Source organism: Colobus angolensis, unplaced genomic scaffold, assembly GCF_000951035.1.
Source record: "Colobus angolensis palliatus isolate OR3802 unplaced genomic scaffold, Cang.pa_1.0 Scaffold320, whole genome shotgun sequence".
NCBI classification, from domain to species: Eukaryota; Metazoa; Chordata; class Mammalia; order Primates; family Cercopithecidae; genus Colobus; species Colobus angolensis.
This window is the reverse complement of record NW_012116489.1, coordinates 3,177,301-3,201,574: the sequence shown is the minus strand read 5'-3', so window position 1 is coordinate 3,201,574 and position 24,274 is coordinate 3,177,301. Positions and strand designations below refer to the sequence as shown.

The 24,274-nt window shown below is 33.1% G+C and overlaps 1 protein-coding gene across 1 annotated transcript in view; it reads left to right on the top strand.

Moving 5' to 3' along the window:
* The window catches only part of ZBTB41 (zinc finger and BTB domain containing 41), a 52,979-nt gene that overhangs the window by 18,518 nt on the left and 10,187 nt on the right, over nucleotides 1–24,274 (top strand). The window contains exons 6-10 of the mRNA XM_011951612.1: nucleotides 2,499–2,628; nucleotides 7,471–7,566; nucleotides 9,317–9,423; nucleotides 10,855–10,960; nucleotides 15,816–15,904. Of these exons, the coding sequence (XP_011807002.1) occupies nucleotides 2,499–2,628; nucleotides 7,471–7,566; nucleotides 9,317–9,423; nucleotides 10,855–10,960; nucleotides 15,816–15,904 (528 nt within the window). The remainder of the gene's footprint in view (nucleotides 1–2,498; nucleotides 2,629–7,470; nucleotides 7,567–9,316; nucleotides 9,424–10,854; nucleotides 10,961–15,815; nucleotides 15,905–24,274) is intronic.

Genomic DNA, 24,274 nt, shown 5'->3' with positions numbered 1-24,274 from the left:
AGAACCTGGGGATACTATTTCTGCCAAATTAAATTATAGTGCAGTAGGTAATCTAACCAATAAATAAATCACTACATTTTAGTACTGTGTACACACGAATATTTTACAACTGATTAGGTAATTTGTATAATTTTTAATAAGAGTTGACATTTACTGGGTTAAGCTGACATTTACTAGAAGAAAAAGTTTAGTAACTGTGGCATGATGTGGAAGTGGAAGTAGAAGACTTTCTAGCCAGGCTTGTTTTCTGAGTCTGACTTAGCCACTTACTATGTGATCTGGAACAGCCTCTCAGACTTCCAACTTCCTCTTTTGTTAAAATGAAGTTAATACGTACTTCTTAGATACTATTGTGAGGATTAAATGAGTTACTGTATAAATGCCAAATGTAGAACCAGGCATAGTTTTCATTCTCTTTCTCTGAATATGTTGTCATTTCTAGCATTATAATTTTCAGTCTTTCCAAGACCTTTGAGAAATATGGCTTATGACATAGTAGCTTTGCATTTTGGGCCACTATTATTTCAGAAAATAAACCGAATAGAGTATTGTTATGAGTATTTTCTGTGTTTGTGTGTGTGTACATATGTTTACATATGTATGTATACATGCAAATATAAAATACACAAAGCAATATTATATATATATAGAGAGAGCTTCTTCTTTTGCATTCCATCTCTATGCTTCTGTTCCCTTGAATCACTGTATACTTTAGATAAGTGCATCATGCAATTTGGTGTATATCACTTGGAGACCTTATTAAAACGAATTTCCCAGAGTGTCTGATTGAGATAGTTCTAGAGTATGGCCCCAAATTTGTATTTGCATTTGCAACTTGTACAGTTTGCATTTTGTACAAGTTCCCAGGTAGTGCTGGTGCAAATGATCTAGATACCACATTTTGATAACTACTGCTTTAGGTTATTCAAAGCAATACTCATACTGTCTACATTAGGAACATATATTCTGTTAAATCAAGGGGAAAGATATGTAAGTAATGCAATCTGAACAGTTAAAGGAGAAGAATTTTTAATATATATGAATATATATGTGTAAAAGTTGTAGTTTGGCTTTTAAAAGTCAGATCTTGGCCAGGCATGGTGACTCACGTCTGTAATCCCAGCACTTTAGGAGACAGAGGTGGGAGGATCACTTGAGCCCAGGAGTTTGAGACCAGCCTGGGCAACCTAGTGAGATGTCATCTATAAAAATAAATAAATAAATAAAAGAGGAGAGGCTGAAGTGGAAGGATTGCTTGAGCCCGGGAGGTTGTTTAAATAGGTTTAGCTGCATGCAAAACTGGATATCCAGTATAGCAAAAAAATGTAGTTGTTGTTTTCTTTGAAGAATCCCCATAAGTAACTGAACATTAAAGAGAATGCTTCATTTCTTCCTTTGCCCAGCTGAAACCTCCAGCTATACATATAGTCATATTTTATTAAAAGTTTTACTAGTAGATATCTCATTCTTTGACTAACCACATATTTTGCATAATAACCTTATTTTGGCACTTATATTTACTTCACCTTTATTTTTCAGCTATGCAAATACTGACTTTCCTTTTCTCAATGTCTTAGAGCCTTTTTTTGGTTCCGAAGAAGTGGAGAGATTTTCCATAATACTTAACACAGTGCTTGATGTGAATTAAGAATCAATAAATACTTGTTGAATGAGTTAATAAATTAGTAAAATATTTAGAGCCATGAAAAATGAAATGTTAGAGATTTTAAATGAGAATACGTTAAAGATACTAATGTGTAAAACACATGGAAATTTACCCAGAGCTACTGTGGCTACCAAGCAATTTTGCTTACAGTTATGTTTCTGAATTTCAGTGTCTTAATTCTGTTTTCTTTCTATTGTGCTATTATGATAAATTCATTAGAATTCTTTCTTCAGTTTGTCCTTCCATATACTGAGACGTCTTTTTGCAAATATATAGCTTCTGTATTTACTAAACTTCTTTTTTATGCATTCTTTGTCCTTCTTAGATTTTGTCAGTCAGTAGAACACTGTCTTGTCTCCAAATGTTTATTTGGTAAAATCATAGTGAAATTCCAAATCCAACTAATGTCAGTATTACTATGAGAGGCCTGGGCTTAATTTTGTACCACCAAATAGAAATATTTCCAAACTATAAACTCTCTTAAGTCCTCCATTTGTTCTTTCAAAGTTTTTTATTACCCACTTTCCCAAAAACTTTAGTATGCAGCCATTTCTACTTTGTTCCAGTCTGATTTCAAACAAGGAATTGGCCGTTTCAATTTGTTAACTCATTAGTTTGTTCAACATTTATTCTGTCTGTTAGATGCTGAGCCCTATACTTGGTTGTAGGGATATGGAAATGTTATTCTAGGAATAAACAACCTAGAAGAGAAATTGCAGTGTATTATGACATATGTGCCAACAGGATAGGCATGAACTTACAGCATACCTATTAAATTTAACTTAGTATCTCCTCTTTAAACTTTAAATGCACACTCTTTTTTCCTTTTTAGGTCCTTTTCCATGTGATATATGTGGTCGCCAGTTTAATGACACTGGAAATCTGAAACGTCATATAGAATGTACTCATGGTGGAAAGAGAAAATGGACTTGCTTTATCTGTGGAAAATCAGTACGAGAAAGGTGAAGAATTATCTGCACACCCAGAAACATCCTAGTACTATCAATGAATATGATTTGTAAGAGTTAGGGCAACGTAAGACACAACATGCATGAATTGTGCTTTAGTTTGAAATATAAGGAAAAAAGGATTTACACAAATGTTATGGAAGATGATATGGAGTCAAGATTTGCAGGATTTAGATGGATGATTTAATGTACATATTTTATGTCTTTCTAAAACCCCACTAAAACTAGATTAAGGGTTTTTGTTTGTTTTTTAAAAAGAATAAGCTGCAAAGATAGGGACAACAGAAATGTAACAAGAATGACACAGGTTTGGAAGCTATAAAACAGATGGATCAGTGGCAATTGACTTAGCAGATCTAAGAAAGACAAACCCCAAAGTGGAAATGCAGAAATGTGAGAACATAGTTTACATCACAGAATCTGTGGCAGTATTAGGTACCTCGGAACTGGGTTGAAGGAGAGGCAGAACAAGGAGCACTAGATTAAAAACTTTAGAAGTTTTAGAACTAATATCATTGGATTCTTTTCCACCATCTACTCATGCCATTGCTACTAGACACCTGTCCCTCTCCCAAGAGTATTGCTAGACCAAAGTATGCCACATAGCTACATGATGGGGTATATTCTACATGCTGAAAGCAGTGATCCTCAGGCCTTCTCTCTGCAAATATCTTGGCTTTTAGATTTTATTCTCTAGGCAGCAGATCCAAAGTCTGTTTCCTGAAAATCTGAGCACCTAAGGGCAAATGCATTCCCTAACAAGTGGTACATCCAGATCACCTACAGTGAAGGCTAAGTTATCAAGACCATCTATGTCCTTTGCCCTTCTCATCAACTTTTTAGCCTATCATACTTAATCAAGAGCGGATAGTCAAGGATCATGATACATAAGAGGAAAACTTTTAACGTAGAAAATAGATTCCAACACAGAGAAACAGAAAAAAAAAAAGTTTAAGGAAACACATTATTAAGGAAGAAGAAAATTTCAAAAGAAGCAAACAATTACTTTTTTGTCTCAGTTGAAGATACAGAATCCATTAAATGAGAAAAGCATGATATATAAAAGGATCACTCAAGGAATAATTTAGAGCTCTTAGAAATTCAAAGCATGATGGCCAAAGTATAGACTCAACGGGAGAGTTAAAGGACAAAAAGTAGAGCAAAAGCCAGCAATATAAAATAAGGCCTAGAACACAAGAGGATCAGGCAAGTCTAGCATCTGAAAAATAGGAATTTTAGAAAGAAATAACAGAGAAAATAGAGGGGGGAAATCACCATTGAAATAATTCAAGATGATTTCCAGAACTGAAAGGTATGAGTTTGCCAGATAGAAATGACACATCATATGCTTAGATGAAAATAGACCTGTACCAAGGTACATCACTATGATATTTCAGACATGAGGAACAAAGGGAAGGTTTTCTGTGCTTCTGGAGAGGGAGAAAAGTCACGTACATTGATTAGAACTACTTGGACTTTTAGAAACATCAACACTAGAAGTAGGACCATAAAGTAGTGCCTGTAAAATTCTGAATGAAAAGAATCTCCAGCCTAGAGCTCTGTTCTCAACTAACCAATAAAATCTCAAGATAGAATAAAGATATTTTCATGGTGCCAAAAAATAAGCTTTTAATGTACTCTTTCTCGTAAAGCTACTGGGTGTGCTCCACCATTTGGGTATGCTCTGCCAAAATGAGGGAATAAACTCATAAACAGGAAGACAAGGGGAATAGCTATAACATGGGAGAGAAGCAAAGACAGAACACTGGAGGATGGTGAAAGAAGATCCCAGTATGTCAGGTGTACAGCATATGTAATGGGTGGACCATACTGTTAGTAGTATGACCCAAGACATGATGGGGATTATTACCACTGTCCCTGCTGGCATGTTTCTTCTTTTAACTAGGGAACAGAATGCTAGAAAGGTCTGATTTCTTACCTGTACTGTGCCTCTGTCTAGTACCTCTGTGTGCTAATGAGGTTCCTGCTCTTATACTTCATGTACCTTGATTTAACTGAGGATACTCATTTCATAGAAATGTCTTTTTTCGAGCTCTCCATCAGAATTAGAGGTAGGTCATGGTAAGCTTAGAAGGAAAATATATAGAGCAGCCTACTTATTTTGACTCTATTTCTGCCAGACTTTCAGTAGCTGGTCTATTCTAGCTCTGCCAGATACTCCAAGTATGGTGAAACCTTTGTTTTCCAGTACTTTTCATCACTTTAATTACTGACATGCCAGAAGGAGCTCGACTCTGATCTGGAGATCCTGTTCGTACTATCTTTTAGGCCCTTTATCTAATAGTGGCAATATTGTTAGGTTTGTGCTTGTTACTCAGGTTTTCAAAAGCATATGATATCTTGTTTAGTTTTTTATTCTTTATACATATATTATTTCTGAGGGGGGTGGTAAGGAGGATGAGATCAGGGAGGAGTAGGGGTAGACATTCTAAGGTACTAGTAATGTTCCTACTCTGCATATAAGTGTTTACTATTCTTTAAACAGTACTTATAAATTTTTTACACTCTGCAGTATATAAGAGTTTTATAATTAAAAAATGAGAAATGCCATTTTCTTAAAATAGCAGATACTATGGTCAAATAGGAAAATAAGTATACTATATGAAAACATTTACACACTGATAAATTATAAAGTTCATTATATATATTATACATTCATTTTTCCCCTTAAAGATCTTTCTGTAAAAAGAAAAAGCAAACAAGGCAAAACAAGAATCCCAAAGATAACCTTTCTATCTTTTACTACAACTATTTAATAGGTAGAGATCTGGGAATATCTTTAGGGATATTTTCCACAAAGCTGGGTATAGCTACAGACTGTCATATTGGTGGACCTTGTAGAAGAGCACCATCTACTGGCAAAACTCTACTTTTATTTCAGATTCATCCTTTAAACTTACTAGGTATGAGATTGAAAGAAAAACCAAGTACAGTCATGCGCTGCTTAATGATAGGGCTATGTTCGGAGAAAAGCATTGTTAAGCAGTTTTGTCATCACGCAAATATAGAGTGTACTTACGCAAACCTAGATGGTATAGCCCACTACACATGTAGGCTATGTGGTTTAGCCAGCCTATTGCTCCCAGGCTACAAACCTGTATAGCATGTTACTGTACTGAATATTGTAGACAATTTTAACACAGTGGTAAGTATTGATATATGTAAACATACTTAAGCATAGAAAAAGCACTGTAAAAATGGTATAAAATATAAAAAAGAATATATGTATTTGTGTAGGTACCGATCATGAGTGGAGCTTGCAGGACCAGCAGTTTCTCTAGGGGAGTCAGTGAGTGAGTGGTGAGTGAGTGTGAAGGCCTCACGCATTACTGTACACTAATGTAGACTTTATAAACACTGTACATTTAGGTTTCACTAAATGTATTAAAATTTCTCTCCCTCAAATTAACAGCAGCTTACTGTAACATTTTTATTTTATAAACTTTTGATTTTTTCAACTTTCTTATTTATAGTAACACTTAGCTTAAAACACAATTGTACAGCTGCATAAAGATATTTTATATAAGCTTTTCTGTATTAAAAAATATTTTTTTTGTTTTACTTTTTAAACTTTTTTTGATTAAAAACAAAAGACACAAACACAAACATTAGTCTAGGCCTACACAGGGTCAGGATTATCAATATTACTGTCTTCCACCTGCACATCTTGTCCCACTGGAAGGTCTTCAGGAGCAGTACATGCATGGAGCTGTCATGTCCTATGGTAACAATGCCTTCTTAGAGAATACCTCTTGAAGGACTTGCCTGAGGGTGTTTTACAGTTAGCTTTCTTTTTTTTAATTAGTAGAAGAAGTACACTCTAAATAATGATAAAAAGTATAGTAAATACATACCAGTAACATAGTCGCTTATCATTATCAAGAATTATGTACTGGACACAATTGTATTTGCTCTACTTACATATAATTGGCAATGTAGTAGGTTTGTCTACAACAGCATCACCACAAACATGTGAGTAACGTATTGTGCTATGATGCCACTAGGTTATAGAAATTGTGTAGCTCCGTTGTAATCTTATGGGACAACATTGTTTATGTGGTCTGTCATTGATTGAAATGTCATTATGCAGTACATGACTATAGTAGTGATAGCTAAAAGCCTGCAGAGGTCAGTCATATTTCCCTTTTGCTTTATTTTCCCTTAAAATAACTTTGTCCATTATTACTCAGCACTTTAGATATGTGGGGAAGCTCTGAAGGTTAGAACTGTAGGAATTGCTAGTGATGTACTTTGAAGAGTAATGGTTTCATAGTAGCCCATCCAGGGCCAGTGGGGCTGGAAGACTTAGAAACAGCAATAATTATATTCTGTATATAGGTTCCTTTTTCACATCAGCACCTGGAAGTTAGAAATACTTACAACATTTTATTTACTTTACAACATTTTTTCAACAAATACAAAGCACATATTTGGAAGAAATAGTACTGATAAACTGGATTACTTCAATATTATTAAGCCCTCTCTATCAAAATTCATATCAATTTAATTCAGTGTCATAATGAGCATTTTAAAATTATACTTCTTGAAAGTCTACTTTAGTTGTATAATTAAATCTCTGAGCAAACCAATGGCAAATGAGGCTGAAGTATTTTTTACTTTTAAGGAGAGAGAGCTATAACAAGCATGTTTGTATACTAGTGAGAATAGTAAAGGACAAAATTATTATAGGAGAAAGAGGAGAGAATTGTCATAATATCAGTTAGCTTGAATACCTTTCTAGTAAGTTTTCCACAAATCTATTTACTGTATACATTGGCATTTTAAAAATCTTTGAATATACATATTTTAATGCAGAACTACTTTGAAAGAACATTTGAGAATCCATAGTGGAGAAAAGCCTCACCTTTGTAGTATTTGTGGGCAAAGTTTTCGTCATGGAAGTTCATATAGGTAAGTAAAACCATTTTTTCCCTTTATTAAGTAAGATGGAATTATATCTCTATTTTAGTTCTATTTTCTTATTACTTTGTTGAATTGAAACATTTCTTAGTCCTTATGATATGCAAGGTTGTGCAGAAACTTTACTGTTTGGATTTTTTTTTTACTAAACATTTTATTATCTTTATTCTGTGGTATAAAATATTATTAAATATTTTCTCACACCAAGTTGGCAGAAGGCTTTACTAAGGCGTTATTTAAATATTTATTTCATTACTTTTCTCTGAATGAAAATTCAGTTAAACTTAGTGCATTTCTCCACTCTTTACTATCAAAGAATATTTTAATATAAAAGTAAGGCAAAATAAACAACTCCCTATGCTCAATTTTCAAAAGTCTTTTGTGCGTTAATTGTGATTATAACTTATTTAGTTATTTTTATGGTTGAATCCTTGACCATATTTGCAGTTTATGAAAAGTTTTTTCTAAATAAATAATAGTGTAACTAATTCTGAAATGTGTACAATTTTAATTTTTATTAAAATGTTCTTATATATAAGGCTTTAATGTATACACTTTCATTTGTTGTTTATCTTGTTTTAAGTTTAAATTGAATACTTCTCCTTTAGAGGTAGTCTAGTCAGTTGGTCTTGGTAAAATCAACACTTATTTTGGCAATTTGCAAGGGAAAGCTATTCCTTTCATTAGAATATGTAGAGAGATGGAGGCTCCAGAGATAAAATTAATTCAAGTTAAACTAATCTTAATAATCTAAGCCTTTTATACTGTCTTTATACTGTCTTTGGGTGACTATAAAATGGGCCCTATTTTGTTCTATTGGTATGAAGAAAAGCAGTAAAATGTAATTTTCATAAAGTTGAGTTCTTATAAAAGGTAGAAAATGATTAAATATCAGTTTGTGGTTGTTAACAATTATCCAGAGTAGGGCAAATTCTCCCATTGTTTGCTGTATTATTCTGTTTTCACACTGCTATAAAGACATACCTGAGACTGGGTAACTTATAAAGAAAAAAGGTTTAATTGACTCACAGTTCTGCATGGCTGGGGAGGCCTCGGGAAACTTACAATCATGGGGGAATATGAAGGGCAAGCAAGGCACGTCTCACCTAGGCGAAGCAGGAGAAAGAGAGAGTGGGGGCAACTACTAACACTTTTAAAGCATCAGACCTTGTGAGAACTCACTGACTGTCACAAGAACAGCATGGGGAAACTGCCCCCATGATCCAGTTGCCTGCCACCAGGTCCCTCCTTCAATATGTGGGGATTACAATTTGAGATGAGATTTGGGTGGGAACACAGAGCCAAACCATATCATTTACTGTATCATTTGCTATCGTGATATACTTAGTCACTTGTACACTTACTTCATTTGTCTGATTCTAATTACTCCTACTTTTGATATTTTTGAGTCTTGGTCAGTCAGCTAAATAATAACCTTAGACATTTGATAGATTCAGTGAACCAGATTTAGGATCTAATATGATGGGAAGGAATAATGTTGAGAAGTGGTTTGAGCATATACAAATGTTGAAATGCTTTCTTGAAAGAGATGAGTAGGGACCTGGGGTCAGGTGGTAAAAGACTGAAAAGGACTCTGAAGGTCATAGAAATAAAGCCAATAACGTATGAGTGGTTGAGTAGACAGCCCAGTTTTCATTGTTTATTTATCATTTATTCATTATTGAGCTTTTCCCTTCTGTGTCACCAGTTTTAATGGTGTTCAATTTTTTTTTCTTTACAGACTTCACTTACGAGTACATCATGATGATAAAAGATATGAGTGCGATGAATGTGGAAAAACATTTATCCGTCATGATCACCTTACAAAGCACAAAAAAATACATTCAGGTATACCGTGTTTTGTAATGTTAGTTCCAAAATCCTTTTTAAATACCTGAAAAGAACATAATATGATGTTATGTTTATGTTGGTTATAAGTTTAAAAATTTGGTTTATGCTTGTCACTTCTTTGTAATTCTGGTTCTAAAAACATTTTTTAAAAGCATCCAAAAGGGACATAATTTTATGACATATTCACTGTAATTTTAATTATTTGGTTACCCTTTGTGACTGTAAAGTGTAGTTTAAAGTTTAATTTTAAATAAATTCTCAAAATTTGCATTTTGCATATTACATGGATATATCTAATAATTGTTATTGACACTTCCCTAAAGGGAGAAGCTGTGATAATATTTCTCATTTTGATTGGATTTGAGAAGAAGTTGGTGAAACTTACATGTTAAAAGGGAAATGATTAAAATTGGGTGTTAAAAGTATGTTACAGTGAATTTTGAAACTCTGTATTTGGAGAAGAGTACCTTAATAATCCTGACCAATTTCAGATCTTTATACTGTATAATTTTTATATTCTGGGGATTTCTTTCGTATTTTCCTCTCAGATTGATGTTCAGGAAGTGCTAAGAGAGCCAACTCTGTGAGCACAATAATGGGAAAGAGCCATCTCTATGAGCACGGTAGAACAGGTGATTATTATTATTATTTTAAACATAATTTTTGAATATAAAGTATGCAACAGATAGTAATTATTTTCTGAAATGATCTCACTGAGGTAGGTTGCAGTTGTTATCACCACTTCTAAGATATACTAAAAATCTGATGACTTTTTCCATTGCAATTATGCCTTTTTTTTTAGGAGGAGAATTCTTAATTTCTAAGTCAGAGGCCACATGCTTTAATTGCACACTGGTATTGAGACAGTGATTGTTTTTTTTTAAACCAAGCCTTTGTAAGTAAATGTAAGAATAGAGATGAGAAATTGGACTTATGTAGAATTTTTCATTATATTTATATTTTGGCTCATCGCAAACATAAGAAATCCTCACAGATGAAAAATCTTTTAAAAGTACAAAGATCTGAAAATGTTTGGGTCCTTTTTATAAACAGTAAGACAGCCTCATCTTAATGTATATCAATTTGAGGTGTTGGAGATATATATGTATATATTTAAAATTCCTAACTTTTGAAGCAATTTCATTTATCTTGCTCTGTTCCGTTGAAAGGTATGATTTGAATTGTACAGCAAAAGGCTATTGATTCCTTTTCCAAGTGGGGAAAAGATTCACATCCATGAAATTAAGCATAAATTTTTTGAAGAAAGTTATTTGAGTAAGGAATATAGAGCAAATAGTGCAGAATAAAATGTGGCTTTACTTTCCTGTTATATTTGACATCATGTGATCTTACTGTTTGATAGTTTGTTTCTGGGGATAAAAACCTGAAAGGTAATTATAATCAAAATATTCGGGTCTTTATTTTAAGGTGAAAAAGCTCATCAGTGTGAAGAATGTGGAAAATGTTTTGGTCGTAGGGATCATCTCACTGTTCATTACAAAAGTGTACACCTTGGAGAGAAAGTGTGGCAAAAGTAAGTGAAAAAGCAAAATGTTTCATAATTTACGTTGACTAAGTCTCTGAGGAAAGTTGTAACTTTTTACATTTACTTTGTTTAAATTGAAGTTAGGTTAAGCAGTTGTCTTTCTCTACATTCTGTAGCATCTCTATGGACCTAAAAGAATTCAGCAAGCATATTTTTTTCTCCTTGTTTTCAGTTAATTCAAAGGCCAGGGAGGTGACATGCAAGTTAACAATAATTAATAAAAAATCTTGGCATTTGGTTGCTGAGGCTCTTTGAGAGCTAAATATACTGACTATGTGTTATACTTAATAAGACAGCAATTGTTAGGAAATGTTTGCAGTCAGAATTTAAACTTGTTTCTAATCATACTAAGCATTTAAAATATTATTTTATTTAAAGGTGCTATGTGCCATCTTGAACATCAGCTTTTTAATATAATTTAGATATCCAAGTTTAACTGAGGTTAGTTGCTAAGTGTAAAATGTTCAAGTAATTCATGTTTTTGGATTAGGCATTTGGGCAAATGATAAATAACAGACATGTTCTAAAGTGCCAAGAGACTTAACCTAATAGTCCTGAGCATGATTAGCAAAATGTACATAGTATATATAAATGTAGTAAATCAAAGACCAATTTAAAGAGTAGTAGAAAGTGTTGATGTGTAATCATTTTTTACGTTTTCATGTATTGGTTTATTTATTATTTATTTCATTAATTTTGTTCGATGATTCACTCATTGAATCAATGTATTCATTGAACTCTTGTATTTTGTATATGTAAGGAATGCTAGTATTTGCTGGGATATAAAGATACGCTGTTTAAAAAAGGAAATAGTAACTTCAATTCATTGTGTGAATAGACTTAAAAATACAGGCTCACTTACTCCAAAGGTCCTGTAACTTTTTTTTCTTCATGATTTCTTTATAACCTTACAAATTATTTGGCACAGGAGCTTTTAGATGCATAAATTATATAATAATATAATATGAACATATTTTAATATATTAATATATCTTAATATAAATTATAAATGTAAGATAATATAAAAATATAACTTATTATTTAAATAAATAATTTGAATCATTAGAAATAAGACATTTTCAAAGATTCATTTGCTATCATATGCTAACATAAATAGCAATTTTTTAAGAAATAACTACAAAACAAAATATTAAAAGAGCAACATTATTTTACACTTTTATAAATCTCTCATGGCTTAATAGAAGACTGCAGCATTGTCATAGCTGTTGTGATATGTTATTTTGGTTGAAGCAATGAAGAAAACCCAGCCTTACATAGATATGTAGTTCAAAAAAAGAGGAATATTGTTAATAGTCTTCTCAGGTAATTATAGACTAAAGCTAAACAAGTGGTAGTTTCCTAAAGGTAGTTGTAAGGTGGAATGTGAAATAGGATTAATGAGGTTTTCACACTCTATTACATTCAATCTCTTGGTCTCTTGTACATTGAATGGATTTTTTTTACCATGCATAATTTTGTAAGATCATGTGTTTATTATTGAGAAAATATGGGCTCACTGAGTTATGAAGATTTTCCAAATATTAGCACATTTCACAGCATACTATTAACAGATCACATTTGTTAATATTGCCTCCAGTCTCTCAGAAAGGAGTACTGGAAAGCTGTCAAGATCACAGTGGTAAATACAAGTATTCCAAAGTTCTTATATTAGCTTGAAAGCTAAGATTTTATCATTGATAGCAAACATTGTTGGTTGTTTGTCTTGAAGTGACCAGCTCATTTCATTTCATTTTTGAGAGGTGCTTTTCCTTGAGACAACCATCATGTTTTGGTATGTGTACTTCTCATTTTATCAGAGAATATTTAAAAGGCCAAGGGCTGAAAGGGAAAAATATAATAAAATCAATAATCTTACTCCTTTATTACATTTTTTTCTTTCTGTGAGTATATGGTAGTAAAGAATACAACTATTAGTAAATTTTAATACTACTGCTTTATTTAGAGCTAAGTAAGATGCTAGCATTGTACCAGCAGTTTACCCACTGTTCCGTTTGCATCATAGTGTCAATGTCAGCATAGTAAAAAAGGCAGATAATGTCTTATTATTTTGAAAAAAATGTTGATCTTGTGGACCCTGTGAAAGGAGTTTTGGGATCTACCATCACCTTTTATTTAACAGGCCTGTGGCCCTATCGGCTGGCCTAGATAATTGAGGTACTAGAATCTGTAGACTCTACTTTTTTGCAAAGGCTGGCTAATGATGGTAGATCTAGAATATGGAGCCCTATGTATCATTTTGTGGAACTTGTGCTTCATTCTACATGTTAACAAGCCAATGAAAATTTTAAACAAAAGAGTGACACTGCTGGATTTGTATTTTAGGTATATCGCTTTTACTGATGTATGGAGGTTGGATTTGTGATGGATAAGTCTGGAGGCAAGTATATCAACCAGTTAGACAGCTGTTTATAATCTGAGAAAAAGATAATGAGGGACTAAACTCAGGAGTTGCATTAGTAATGAAAAGTAATATTTATTTGAAAAATATTTAGGCCCTTGTTAGCAATACTTCATGATTGACTTTGGGGAGTAAGGGAATAAGGGCAGTCATGGATGATTTCTATTTTCAAGCCTGGGTGGATGATTCCAGCCATTGAGATAAGAGAATAGAAGAGATGATTAATTTATAGAGGGAAATGATGAATTGTTTGGTATTTATGAAGTTTCAGGAATGAAGTTTGGGCTATGGATAAAGATTAAAGGTTGTGAGCATATCAAAGAGTGCTAAGGATTAACACCCCTCCAACCAATTATTTTTCTAATCTTTGCTTCTAAACTTTTTTATGTTGACTACCTCAGTAACCACTTCTTCACATTCCAGTCAATGTTGCAATCTGACCTCTGATCTTATTCTGCTCAAACAGTTACCAGTATGACTTCCTTGTTGCCAAATCCAATAGGCATTTTTAAGTTCTTTTTTTACTGACATCTCTGCTTCAGTTGGAATTGTTTATCCTCTCCTTCCTTGAAAATCTGTATGGCTTAGCATCCATGTGATAATGACAAGGTATGTTTTCATAGGGTCTTAGCCATGCAAGGCCCTACATAATTTATCCTAAGTCCACTGTGAGGAAGTTAAAGTGTTTTGTGCATATTTGTGTTGAAAATATCACTTTGTTCATAGTATAGAGCAAGGTTTCTCAGCCCAAACACTGTTGACATTTTGGACCAAGTAATTCTTTTCCTGTGTGTTGTAGGATATTTGTCAATATTCATGACTTCTACCCATTATATGCCAGTAGCACTTATTCTCCTATCCCCAGTTGTGAAAAACAAAAACGTCTTCAAGCATTGCCACATGTTTTATGGTGGCAAAACTGCCCCCACTCGAGTACTGCTTCCTCTTTCTCTAAGTGCCCATGTATCTTTGTTTATATTTACCATGGTTATGAATGGAATAAGGTAAACCAAGCATACTGGTTAGGAGTCTTTTGCCAGGGTTATTACTGACAACCTCAATTCACAAAATCCAAATTATCTGTGTAAATGTTTGTTTCAGGAGTTTGATACCAGCCTGGGCAACAAAGTGAGACCCTGTCTCTACAAAACAATAAAAGAAAATAAATTATCTGGGTGTGGTGGCATGTACCTGTAGTCTCAGCTACTCAGGAGGCTGAGGCAGAAGGATAGGTTGACCCCAGGAGTTCAAGGCTGCAATGAGCTATTATGATGCCACTGCACTGCAGTCTGGGTGACAGAACAAGACCCTGTCTCTAACGAAAATAAAAACAACCATCTGTTTCATCAAGTAGAATTAAGTTCCTATAGGAGAGTCCTTTGCATGTTGTCTTACAAATGTTGGGTTGGATAAATTGAAAAATGAGGGACATTTGAAATCCTAGGCATAGTATGTTGCTATTTCGTATTGGTAACAATGTTCTAAACATTTCCAGTAAAACTCAATGGCTATGTTAAGAGCAAACTGTTTTACAGAAGATTAAGTAGCCCAGGTTTGATTTAATTATTTTGCCGTGTATTCATTCCATATGAATTGCTTCCAAGGTGAGATAATGTGGCTTTCTCAATAACTACCACTTAAATAATAATTATTTTATAAATATCTCAAATTATCACAATAAAATTTTCAGTTGAGAACTATTAATTCAGACACTTCTTAGGCACTATGCTGTGGTGCTTACTAAGTTAATTTTTTGGTAACATTGCTTTTTTGTTAGGACACAAACTGATGAGAGCAATTTCACCCTTTTGATAAATGCGGGTTTTGAATTGCTGCAGATGCTTTTTAATCAGCCTGAGCATCTATTTTTTAAATTTAGTTAAGGTGTAATTTACAGAAAGTGAAATTCATTCCTTTTAGTGTATAATTCTGCAAGTCATGTAATCATCACCACAATTAATGTGATTGGAATAAATCCAATCACATTAGATTTATTGTGATAAAGATATGGAATAGTTTCGTCACCACAAAATTTCTACCATGTCCCTTTCTAGATAGCTCTTCATTTCCCCTTTATGCCACTCTTGATCTGTTTCTATCCTTATAATTTTTCTTTTTGTATATTTGGATAGCTAGTAAGAATAAAAGTTCAGTGACTTAAAGCAGTTGAAAATCTACGGACCTCTTTTTATAGATTCGTTTGTTGGATGTAACTGGAAGAGGAAGAACCAGAGGCAAGCTCAACACATTAAAAGTATTTCCATGTTTCTTTGGAGTTCTTTACTTTGTTAATGTGAGAATAATATATACAGTTGTAAATGAATTTGCAACTTATTTTCATTATGTTAGTTATTAATATAATTGTTAATATTGTCATAGTTATTAAAATTATATTGAAAAACTCAAATCTTCTTATTTTCTTAGATATAAAGCGACATTTCATCAATGTGATGTTTGTAAGAAAATTTTTAAAGGCAAATCAAGTCTGGAAATGCATTTTCGAACGCATTCAGGTAAATTTTGATGGGTAGTTCATATATATATATATATAATGTGTAATCAGAAGTAAAATATAGGCATTTAAACTTTGTTGTTCTTGATTAAATTTCTTTGGTTTTCCCCATTAAGAGTTTTACTTATTATGTTGAAGTTCATGCCCTGATTGAACAATATACTCATCTTCTATTCTCTATTATGTAAGCTTCAATACTTTTAAATATTTTATAAAACTTGAGAAAAATTTATTCATAGGATATTTAATTTTTGTAATTTTCCCTTTTCTGATTGTCTTATGGTTCTTTATTTCGCTTTCTGAAGGCTTTCCTTAAGTCTTCAGATTAAATTCCTTGTTATCTTTTATTCTCTTCTCTTTTCAAAGAGTAATGCAAATATGACCTCATTGTCTTGTTTACAAAGTTACCATCGTGTCATTTTCCTTTTTACATAGCCAGTCATGATGTATAGGTAGTTATAGTAGAATGCTTTGCGTCAGCTGCTTTCCGGAAGTTGTCATTTTCAAAATCTTTCTTTTTTCTCCCTTGGGAATGTTACTACAGTTTGAAATACAGAATATGTTATATTCTTTCATATATATTGTCTGAAGCCTTGTTTGCCTTTACATGTAAATTAACATTTTCAAAACCTTGTTTTCCTTAAGAAACAAACCCATTTATGTATTTATGCCTGCTTTGTTTTATATTCAATTCAGATTGTCAAGCTGCTATTCTGGAAGAGAAAAATAAGTGATTTCGTAAATATTAGAATGGTAAATAACTGAATTTGGGCAATATTAGTAGCAAATAGTTGCAGTAAAGGATTTACTACTGATACAGTGCTGCTGTTAAAAGCAAAGTTAGACCCCCCTCCAAATGAAAAAAAGGCATAATTTGGGGGAGCATAAATAAACATGTAAAATGAGGAAACAAACTTAATGGTATCTTCCATATCTTTTGTAAATAATTGACCTAAAGAACTCATGACTTGAAAGAGGTGGTGAACTTATAGAAAGTTAATTTCAAACCATTGATGATTTAAGAATTGTACAACTTCAAGAATTTTTCCAGAGTAGAAATTTAGTGCTGGCTAGGTTGCATCAAAATTTTTAAAAACACTGATTTATAATGATTGGTTGGTAGCCAGTGACAATGTGGAACATCAATCTCTGGATATTGCACAGTTAATTGGAATTAGAAGACAAGTCTCTCTGTCCTTTGAAAATTGAGGACATGACCGGGCGCGGTGGCTTACGCCTGTAATCCCAGCACTTTGGGAGGCTGAGATGGGCAGATCACGAGGTCAGGAGACCAAGACCATCCTGGCTAACACGGTGAAACCCGTCTCTACTAAAATTACAAAAGAATTAGCCGGGCGTGGTGGCGGGCGCCTGTAATCCCAGCTACTCTGGAGGCTGAGGCAGGAGAATGGCGTGAACCCAGGAGGCGGAGCTTACAGTGAGTCTAGATCCCGCCACTGCACTCCAGCCTGGGTGACAGAGCGAGACTCGGTTTCAAAAGAAAAAAAAAAAAATTGAGGACATGAGCTCTGTGATGGAATAAGACAAAGACTATGGCTGTTATGAAATGAGAGGGAACAATATTAGAAGGCAAGACTCAGCAAATACTTGTTGAGGGCTGTTAGATAGTAAATGTTTTAAGCTTTGCAAGCTAATGGTCTCTGTCACAATCCTTCAGCTCTGCTGTTGTGGTGTGAAAGCAGCCATAGACATTGTGTAAGCAGATGAAGCATGCCTGTGTTCCAATAAAATTTTATTTACCAACTCCCAATCTAAAGTGACCAACAGTCTACCCAGACAGGACTTCACAGAGTGGCTTTTGCAAGAAATGGTCGCCATGTTTCCAAGTCCATTTTTGAGATATATAGGTTCAGAAACTCAATTTTATCTGTGCATTGAGAGTTGTAAGTATTGTGAATAATTCTTCACAGTAAACACTGGGAATAGATTAGCCAGAATGTCATTAATTTACATTCTAGAAAATGAGATATTAATGTTTACTAGTTAGGGTGTCTTTATCAAGGAAGCAGAATTGCTGAGTTTATTAATCAGAAGGAAAATTGCCAAATGTAGAATTAGAGTAAAATTAGGTAGTAATTTTATGGAATAGTTCATCTAGGAAATGGTGAAGGATTTTGAACCATCCTTACCCTCATAGCAGGTGACCAGAAAAATTTTGTTCTTCAGATTGTTTTTCCTTAGTTAGGATACCCTTAGTTCATTATTTATATATATTGCTAAATTTTTGGTTTTTAGAATTTACTTAACTAGGCTTCCTCTATATCTTTTTTTCTTCTGTTAGTATGTCTTTTCTCCATATCCTCATCTGGAGAAACAATAAGATGTATTTGTTTCAGTTTTGGCCAGTTCAGTACGCCTAATTGCTTCATATGAGTATGTACAATCAGTGCATATCCTAGGGCTTGTGAAGAGTTTGGCACTCAATAAATATTTGTTGAGAAAAATAAATTTATTATGTTCTCCTATGACTCTTCTCTAATTTCTTTGATTTTTAAACCACACAGTTAGATAAATTAGTTGGAAAATATATATAAGATTTTCTTCTACAGATAGCTTTTTCTAATCATGAGTTTTGTTTGTTCAATCCTCAGAATGTAGTGATTACATCTATTCTTTAACAGTTGTCTTGATGAAACATATTCATTAAATTGGCGTAAAGATGACCACAAATTTAGGACTTGATTTTAATGTTGACTGATTTCTTTATTCAAGGTGAATTTTCTTTCTAAGCTTTTTTTTAATGGAAGTATAGCACACAAGTGCACAAATCTCAAACAGCTCAGTTAATTTTTATGAATGAATCCATCAATGTAGCCACTACTCAGATCAAGATATAAAATACTACCAAGATTTCAGAAGGATTCTCTATGGCTCCTCCCAGTCAGTAACCTCCTTGCAAAGATAATGACTATTTTGATTTATATTAATAGCACCAAAAATTAATTTTGTCTATTTGAACTTCATGTAAATGGAATCATGTAGTATGTAATCTTCTTTTCTGGATTCTTTACTTAATATTAAGTATGGATTCTGTTATGACAGTAATGTGTTTCTTCTCATTTTCATCTTCATATGACTGTTACAATTTATTCATTCTACTTTTATGGATACTTGGTTTATATTTGCTTGGTTCTCTTATGAATAAATCTGCTGTGAACATCATTGTCCATGTCTTTTCATACACATATGCATTCTTTTCTGTTGTATATATTCATGGCCCTAGGATTCCTGGCTCATAGGATATGCATATGTTCTACTTCAGTAGATACTACTAAGTAGGTTTTCAAAGTAATTATGTCAGTTTACACCACCAGCAGCCATGTATGAAAATCTCAGTCGCTTCACATTTTCACCAACATTTGATACTGTTTTGTTTTTGCTTTTGTTTTTTTGTTTTTTTAAAATCCATCTGATAGGTACGTAGCACTGTCTGAGAGTGGCTTCAACTTGCACTTCTGTGATGAGTATTGATGTTGAGGACCTGTTGTTGTGCTCATTGACCATTTGGGTATCTACTTTTATGGAATACTAAATTATTCTTGTACTCATTTTTAAAAATTGGAGTGTCTGTCTTTTTCTAATGGATTTGTAGGTATTCTTTCTACATTCTGGATATATATATATTATAGATATCTTCTCTGTGACTTACCTTTTCACTCTTAATGATGTCTTTTGATGAACAAAGGTTTTGAATTTTAAAGACGTCATGTATCATTTTTTCTTTATAGTTCTTTTGTGTCCCCTTTAAGAAACTTTTGCTCACCCCAAGGTCATTAATATTTTTTGCTGTTACCTTATAGAAGATTTATTTTAACTTTCATATCTAGATCCATGAACTTTCTATAATTTATTTTTGTGTTTGTTATTAGGTAAAGGTGAAAGTTCTTTTTTTAACATATGGTTATCCAGTTGCTTTGGCACTATTTTTTGGAAAGACGATCCTTTCTCACTACATTTCATTGGCATATTGTTGTAAATTAAGTGATCATATATGTGTGCTTTGTTTGCCAACTTGTTATTTTCAAATGTGTTTATTTTTGTCCGTTTGTATTTTTATATAAATTTATAAATAGTCTGTTAATTTCCACACACAAAAATACTTGCTGGGAATTATTGGAATTTCACTGAACCTGTGGTCAACTTTTCCTTAATTGATTTTCTTTACAACATAATAACATCCAGTCTGTGAACACCTCCATTAATTTGTTTAGATTTTTTTCAAAGACATTTTGTGGTTTCTAGTGTAGCTATCTTACACATTTTGCATTACATTTATACCTAGGCATTTGATATTTTTGTATCACATTTTGACCTTTTTATAATTTTATTTTTTATTTGTTTCTGGTATATAGGAATAGAATTGAATTCGTTTATTGACTTTTTATCCAGTGACCTTGCTAAATTTCTCATTAAATTTTATAGTTTGCCTCTAGCTTTTTTTGAATTTTCAAAGTATGCAAACAGGTCATCTGTGAATAATGACAGGTTCGTTTTCCCCCTTTTAGTCTTTATAACACACTTTCTCTCTCTCTGTCTCTCTGTCTTTTGGGGTTGGGAAGTAAAACCTTATTACTTTGGTCACATCTCCAGTAGAAACGTTGATAGTAGACATTATTTTCTTATTCTCATCTTCAAGGGAAAAGCTTTCAATAATTCACAATTAAGTATGATATATTTATAGGTTTTTTGTAGATAGATAAGGAAATTACTATCCCTAGTTTATTTAGAGTTTTTGTCATGAATAGTTGTTGAATTTTATGTTTTTTCTATATTGATTGAGGGATTGAGGTGATCATATTTTTTTATTTTATTTATGTGGTAAATTATACTGATTGATTTTTGAATATTAAACCTCATTTCTGGAATAAACCCAGACTACTTTGATATAGTATCTTGCTAATGATATATTATCTTGTTCATCCTGTTCATTGTGTACTGAAGATAGAATATATCTTGTTCATGCTGGGTGCAATGGCTCACAAGCCCCTAACCTCAGCACTTTGGGAAGTCGAGGTGGATGGTTTGCTTGAGCCCAGGAGTTCAAGACCAGCCTGGGCAACATGGCAAAACCCCTTCTCTACAAAAAATCCAAAAATTAGCCAGGTATGGTGGCGCATGCCTGTAGTCTGAGTTACTCTAAAGGCAGAGGCAGGAGGATCGCCTAGCCTGGGAGATTGAGGCTGCAGTGAGCTGGGATGGCACCACTGCACTCCATCCAGCCTGGGCAGTGGAGTGAGAACTTGTTTCAAAAACAAACAAACAAATACACAAACAAATGTACAGACATGCATGTATCCTGTTCATGATATATTATCCTGTATAATTGAATGCAATTTGCTTATATTTTGTACATTTTTTTGGTTCACAAAACATATTGCCTATATCTTTTCCCTTGTAATGTCCCTGACAGGCTGTATTATAACTATGCTGGTCTCTAAACATGATTTGGGAAATAATTTATCTTTTTCAGTTATCTGGAGGAGTTTGTGTAAAATTGGCATCATTTCCTCATTAGTGTTTGGAAGAATTGACAGAATACATTCCTGAGTTTGTTTTCTGTAGGGAAAGGTTTTAATTAATGTTTTTTTCTTTTTTTTTTATTTTGAGACTGAGTCTCACTCTGTCGCCCAGGCTGGAGTGCAATACTATGATCTCGGCTCACTGCAACCTCCGCCTCGCGGGTTCAAGTGATTCTCCTGCCTCAGCCTCCTGAGTAGCTGGGATTACAGGCGCCCACCACCACACCTGGCTAATTTTTTTTTATTTTTAGTAGAGATGGGGTTTCACCATCTTGGCCAGGCTGATCTCCAACTCCTGACCTCGTGATCCACCCACCTCGGCCTCCCAAAGTGCTGGGATTACAGGCGTGAGCCACCATGCTGGGCCTAATTGAAGATTTTTTTAAATGTGTTTTTTAATTTGTGTTTTAGTATGACCGTTAAAGAGCCGTCATATTTTCAATTTATTTATTCACTTTAAAGGTATTCTATTAATCTAAAATGTAAAATCTATTGGCAGAATTTGGGCTATTTTGTTATTTATCTTTTTAGTGATGATAGTGTCTTTAGTGATAAGCTTTTTGTTATTCCCGTTACTAGTAATATATCTTTTCATGCTAAGAATTTAGTGATTTTATTACTCTTTTGAAAGAACCACTAGGTTTTGCTGATTTTTCTCTTTGTTGATTTATTTTATTTTTCATATCTGCTTTCTCTTTTGTATTTCTCCCATTTTGTTTGTATTTATTCTTTTTTTTTAAATTATACTTTAAGTTCTGGGATACATGTGCAGAATGTGCAGATTTGTTACATAGGTATACACGTGCTGTGGTGGTTTGCTGCACCTATCAACCCATCACCTACATTAGGTATTTCTACTTATGCTATCCCTCCCCAGGCCCCCCATCCTCCGACAGGCCCCAGTGTGTGCTGTTCCCCTCCCTGGGTCCATGTGTTCTCATTGTTCAGCCTCAGTGAGGCAACGCCCTACCCTGGTTCGGCTCACCCTCCATGGGCTGCACCCACTGTCTAGCCAGTCCCAATGAGATGAGTTGGGTACCTCAGTTGGAAATGCTGAAATCATCCGCCTTCTGCATTGATCTTACTGGGAGCTGCAGACTGGAGCTGTTCCTGTTTAATCGTCTTATCAGCCACCAGCTTGTATTTTTTTTAATTTAATTTGCCTTTCCCTGCCTTTTTTATATAGATGCCTAAGTTGTTAAATTTTAGTATTTTTTATTGTTTATTGTATGTGTTTGAAAGCCATGTTATCCTCTGAATACTGCTTTAGTTACAATCCATATGTCATTTTTAATTTCATATTTCCATTATAATTCAGTTAAAAATATTTTCTACTGTCTGTTCTAAATTATTCTCTCATTAATGGTTTACTTCAAATTGTATTATCCAATTCCTAAATATTTGGGGATTCTCTAAGCAAGTTTATGTTACTGATACCTAGCGTAATTCTACTCTTGTCAGAGAAGCTATTCCATTCAAATATTCTACATTCTTGATTTTTTTACCACTTATTTTGTAAGTTACCAAGAGATTTATGTGAAAGTGTCTACTATAACCATGATTGTAAATTGTTTATTTCTTTTGATTTTTTTCATTTTTTGCTTTATGTAATTTGAGGTTATATTATTAGATATATGTAATATATGTTATATATTAAGATATGTATTATCTGTGTAATATAATACATGTATTAGATATATATTATTAGTCAAATCTTTCTGTTGAACGGTATTTTATATAATTGTAAAATGTTGCTGTTTATTATGATAAAGATTACCAGCACTCTTTTGGGTACTTTCATATTAAATATATATTTTTTTTACTTCCAAGCCTTCTTTGGACTTATGTATCTTTTGGTATTGTTTAATTATCTATTTTGATCATCTTTATCCTTTAATTTGTATGTTTAGTTCATTTAAATTATATGTGATTTCTCACTTACTTGGGCTTGAATATATCATCATGCTGTTTACACAATTGATTCCTTGATGCTTTTTTTCTCTTGTCTTCACTTTGTTTATAATCATTAAGTATTTTTGTTGTCATTTTACCCTCAATTAGCTTCTTAATTTTGTGTTCTTTCATTATGTTTTTAGTGGTTACCCAGGATAACAATGTGCATTCTGAAATTGTTACAGTCTACCTTACCTTCTAGAAAAGATAAATAAAATAATTAAAATTATTCGTCACTTTCCAGAAACTGCAAATCCTTATACCACCCTTATCTTTCTTATCTCGTATGTATTGTATGTATTTTAATTCTTCATGTCTCTTAAAACCCAAAGACATTGCTTTTTTGTTTTAAATATTTAATATTGTTTAGATTTAACCATGTATTTATTCTTTACTGTTGACTGTTCTTCCACCTGGGGTCATTTTCCTTATGCATGAAAAGTTCTCTTTCATGCAGTCAGCTGGCACCATATTGTCTGTTTGAAAATGTTTTTATTTTACCACATAAGTAATATTTTTTCTGACTGTAGAATTTACGTTAGCAGCTTTTTTTCATTTGGCACTTTAGATAGGTTATTTTTTGGTTTTGGAACTTGTTTTGCTTTTGTTGAAAAAAATATACTATCAGTCTTATTGTTGCTCATTTGAAGGAAATGTCTGTTTTTAATTGGCTACTTTTTTAGATTTTTCTGTTTTTGATTTTCAGAAGTTTTACTATAGTGTGCCTTGATTTGAATATGTGTGTGTGTGTGTTTTGTATTTTGCGAGGTTTGTAGTGTTTATTGAATCTGTGACTTGATGTCTTTCTTTTATTTAGAAAGATTCTTAGCCATTTTCTTTTTAAATATTGCTGTTGCCTACTCTCTGTCTTCCTTCTG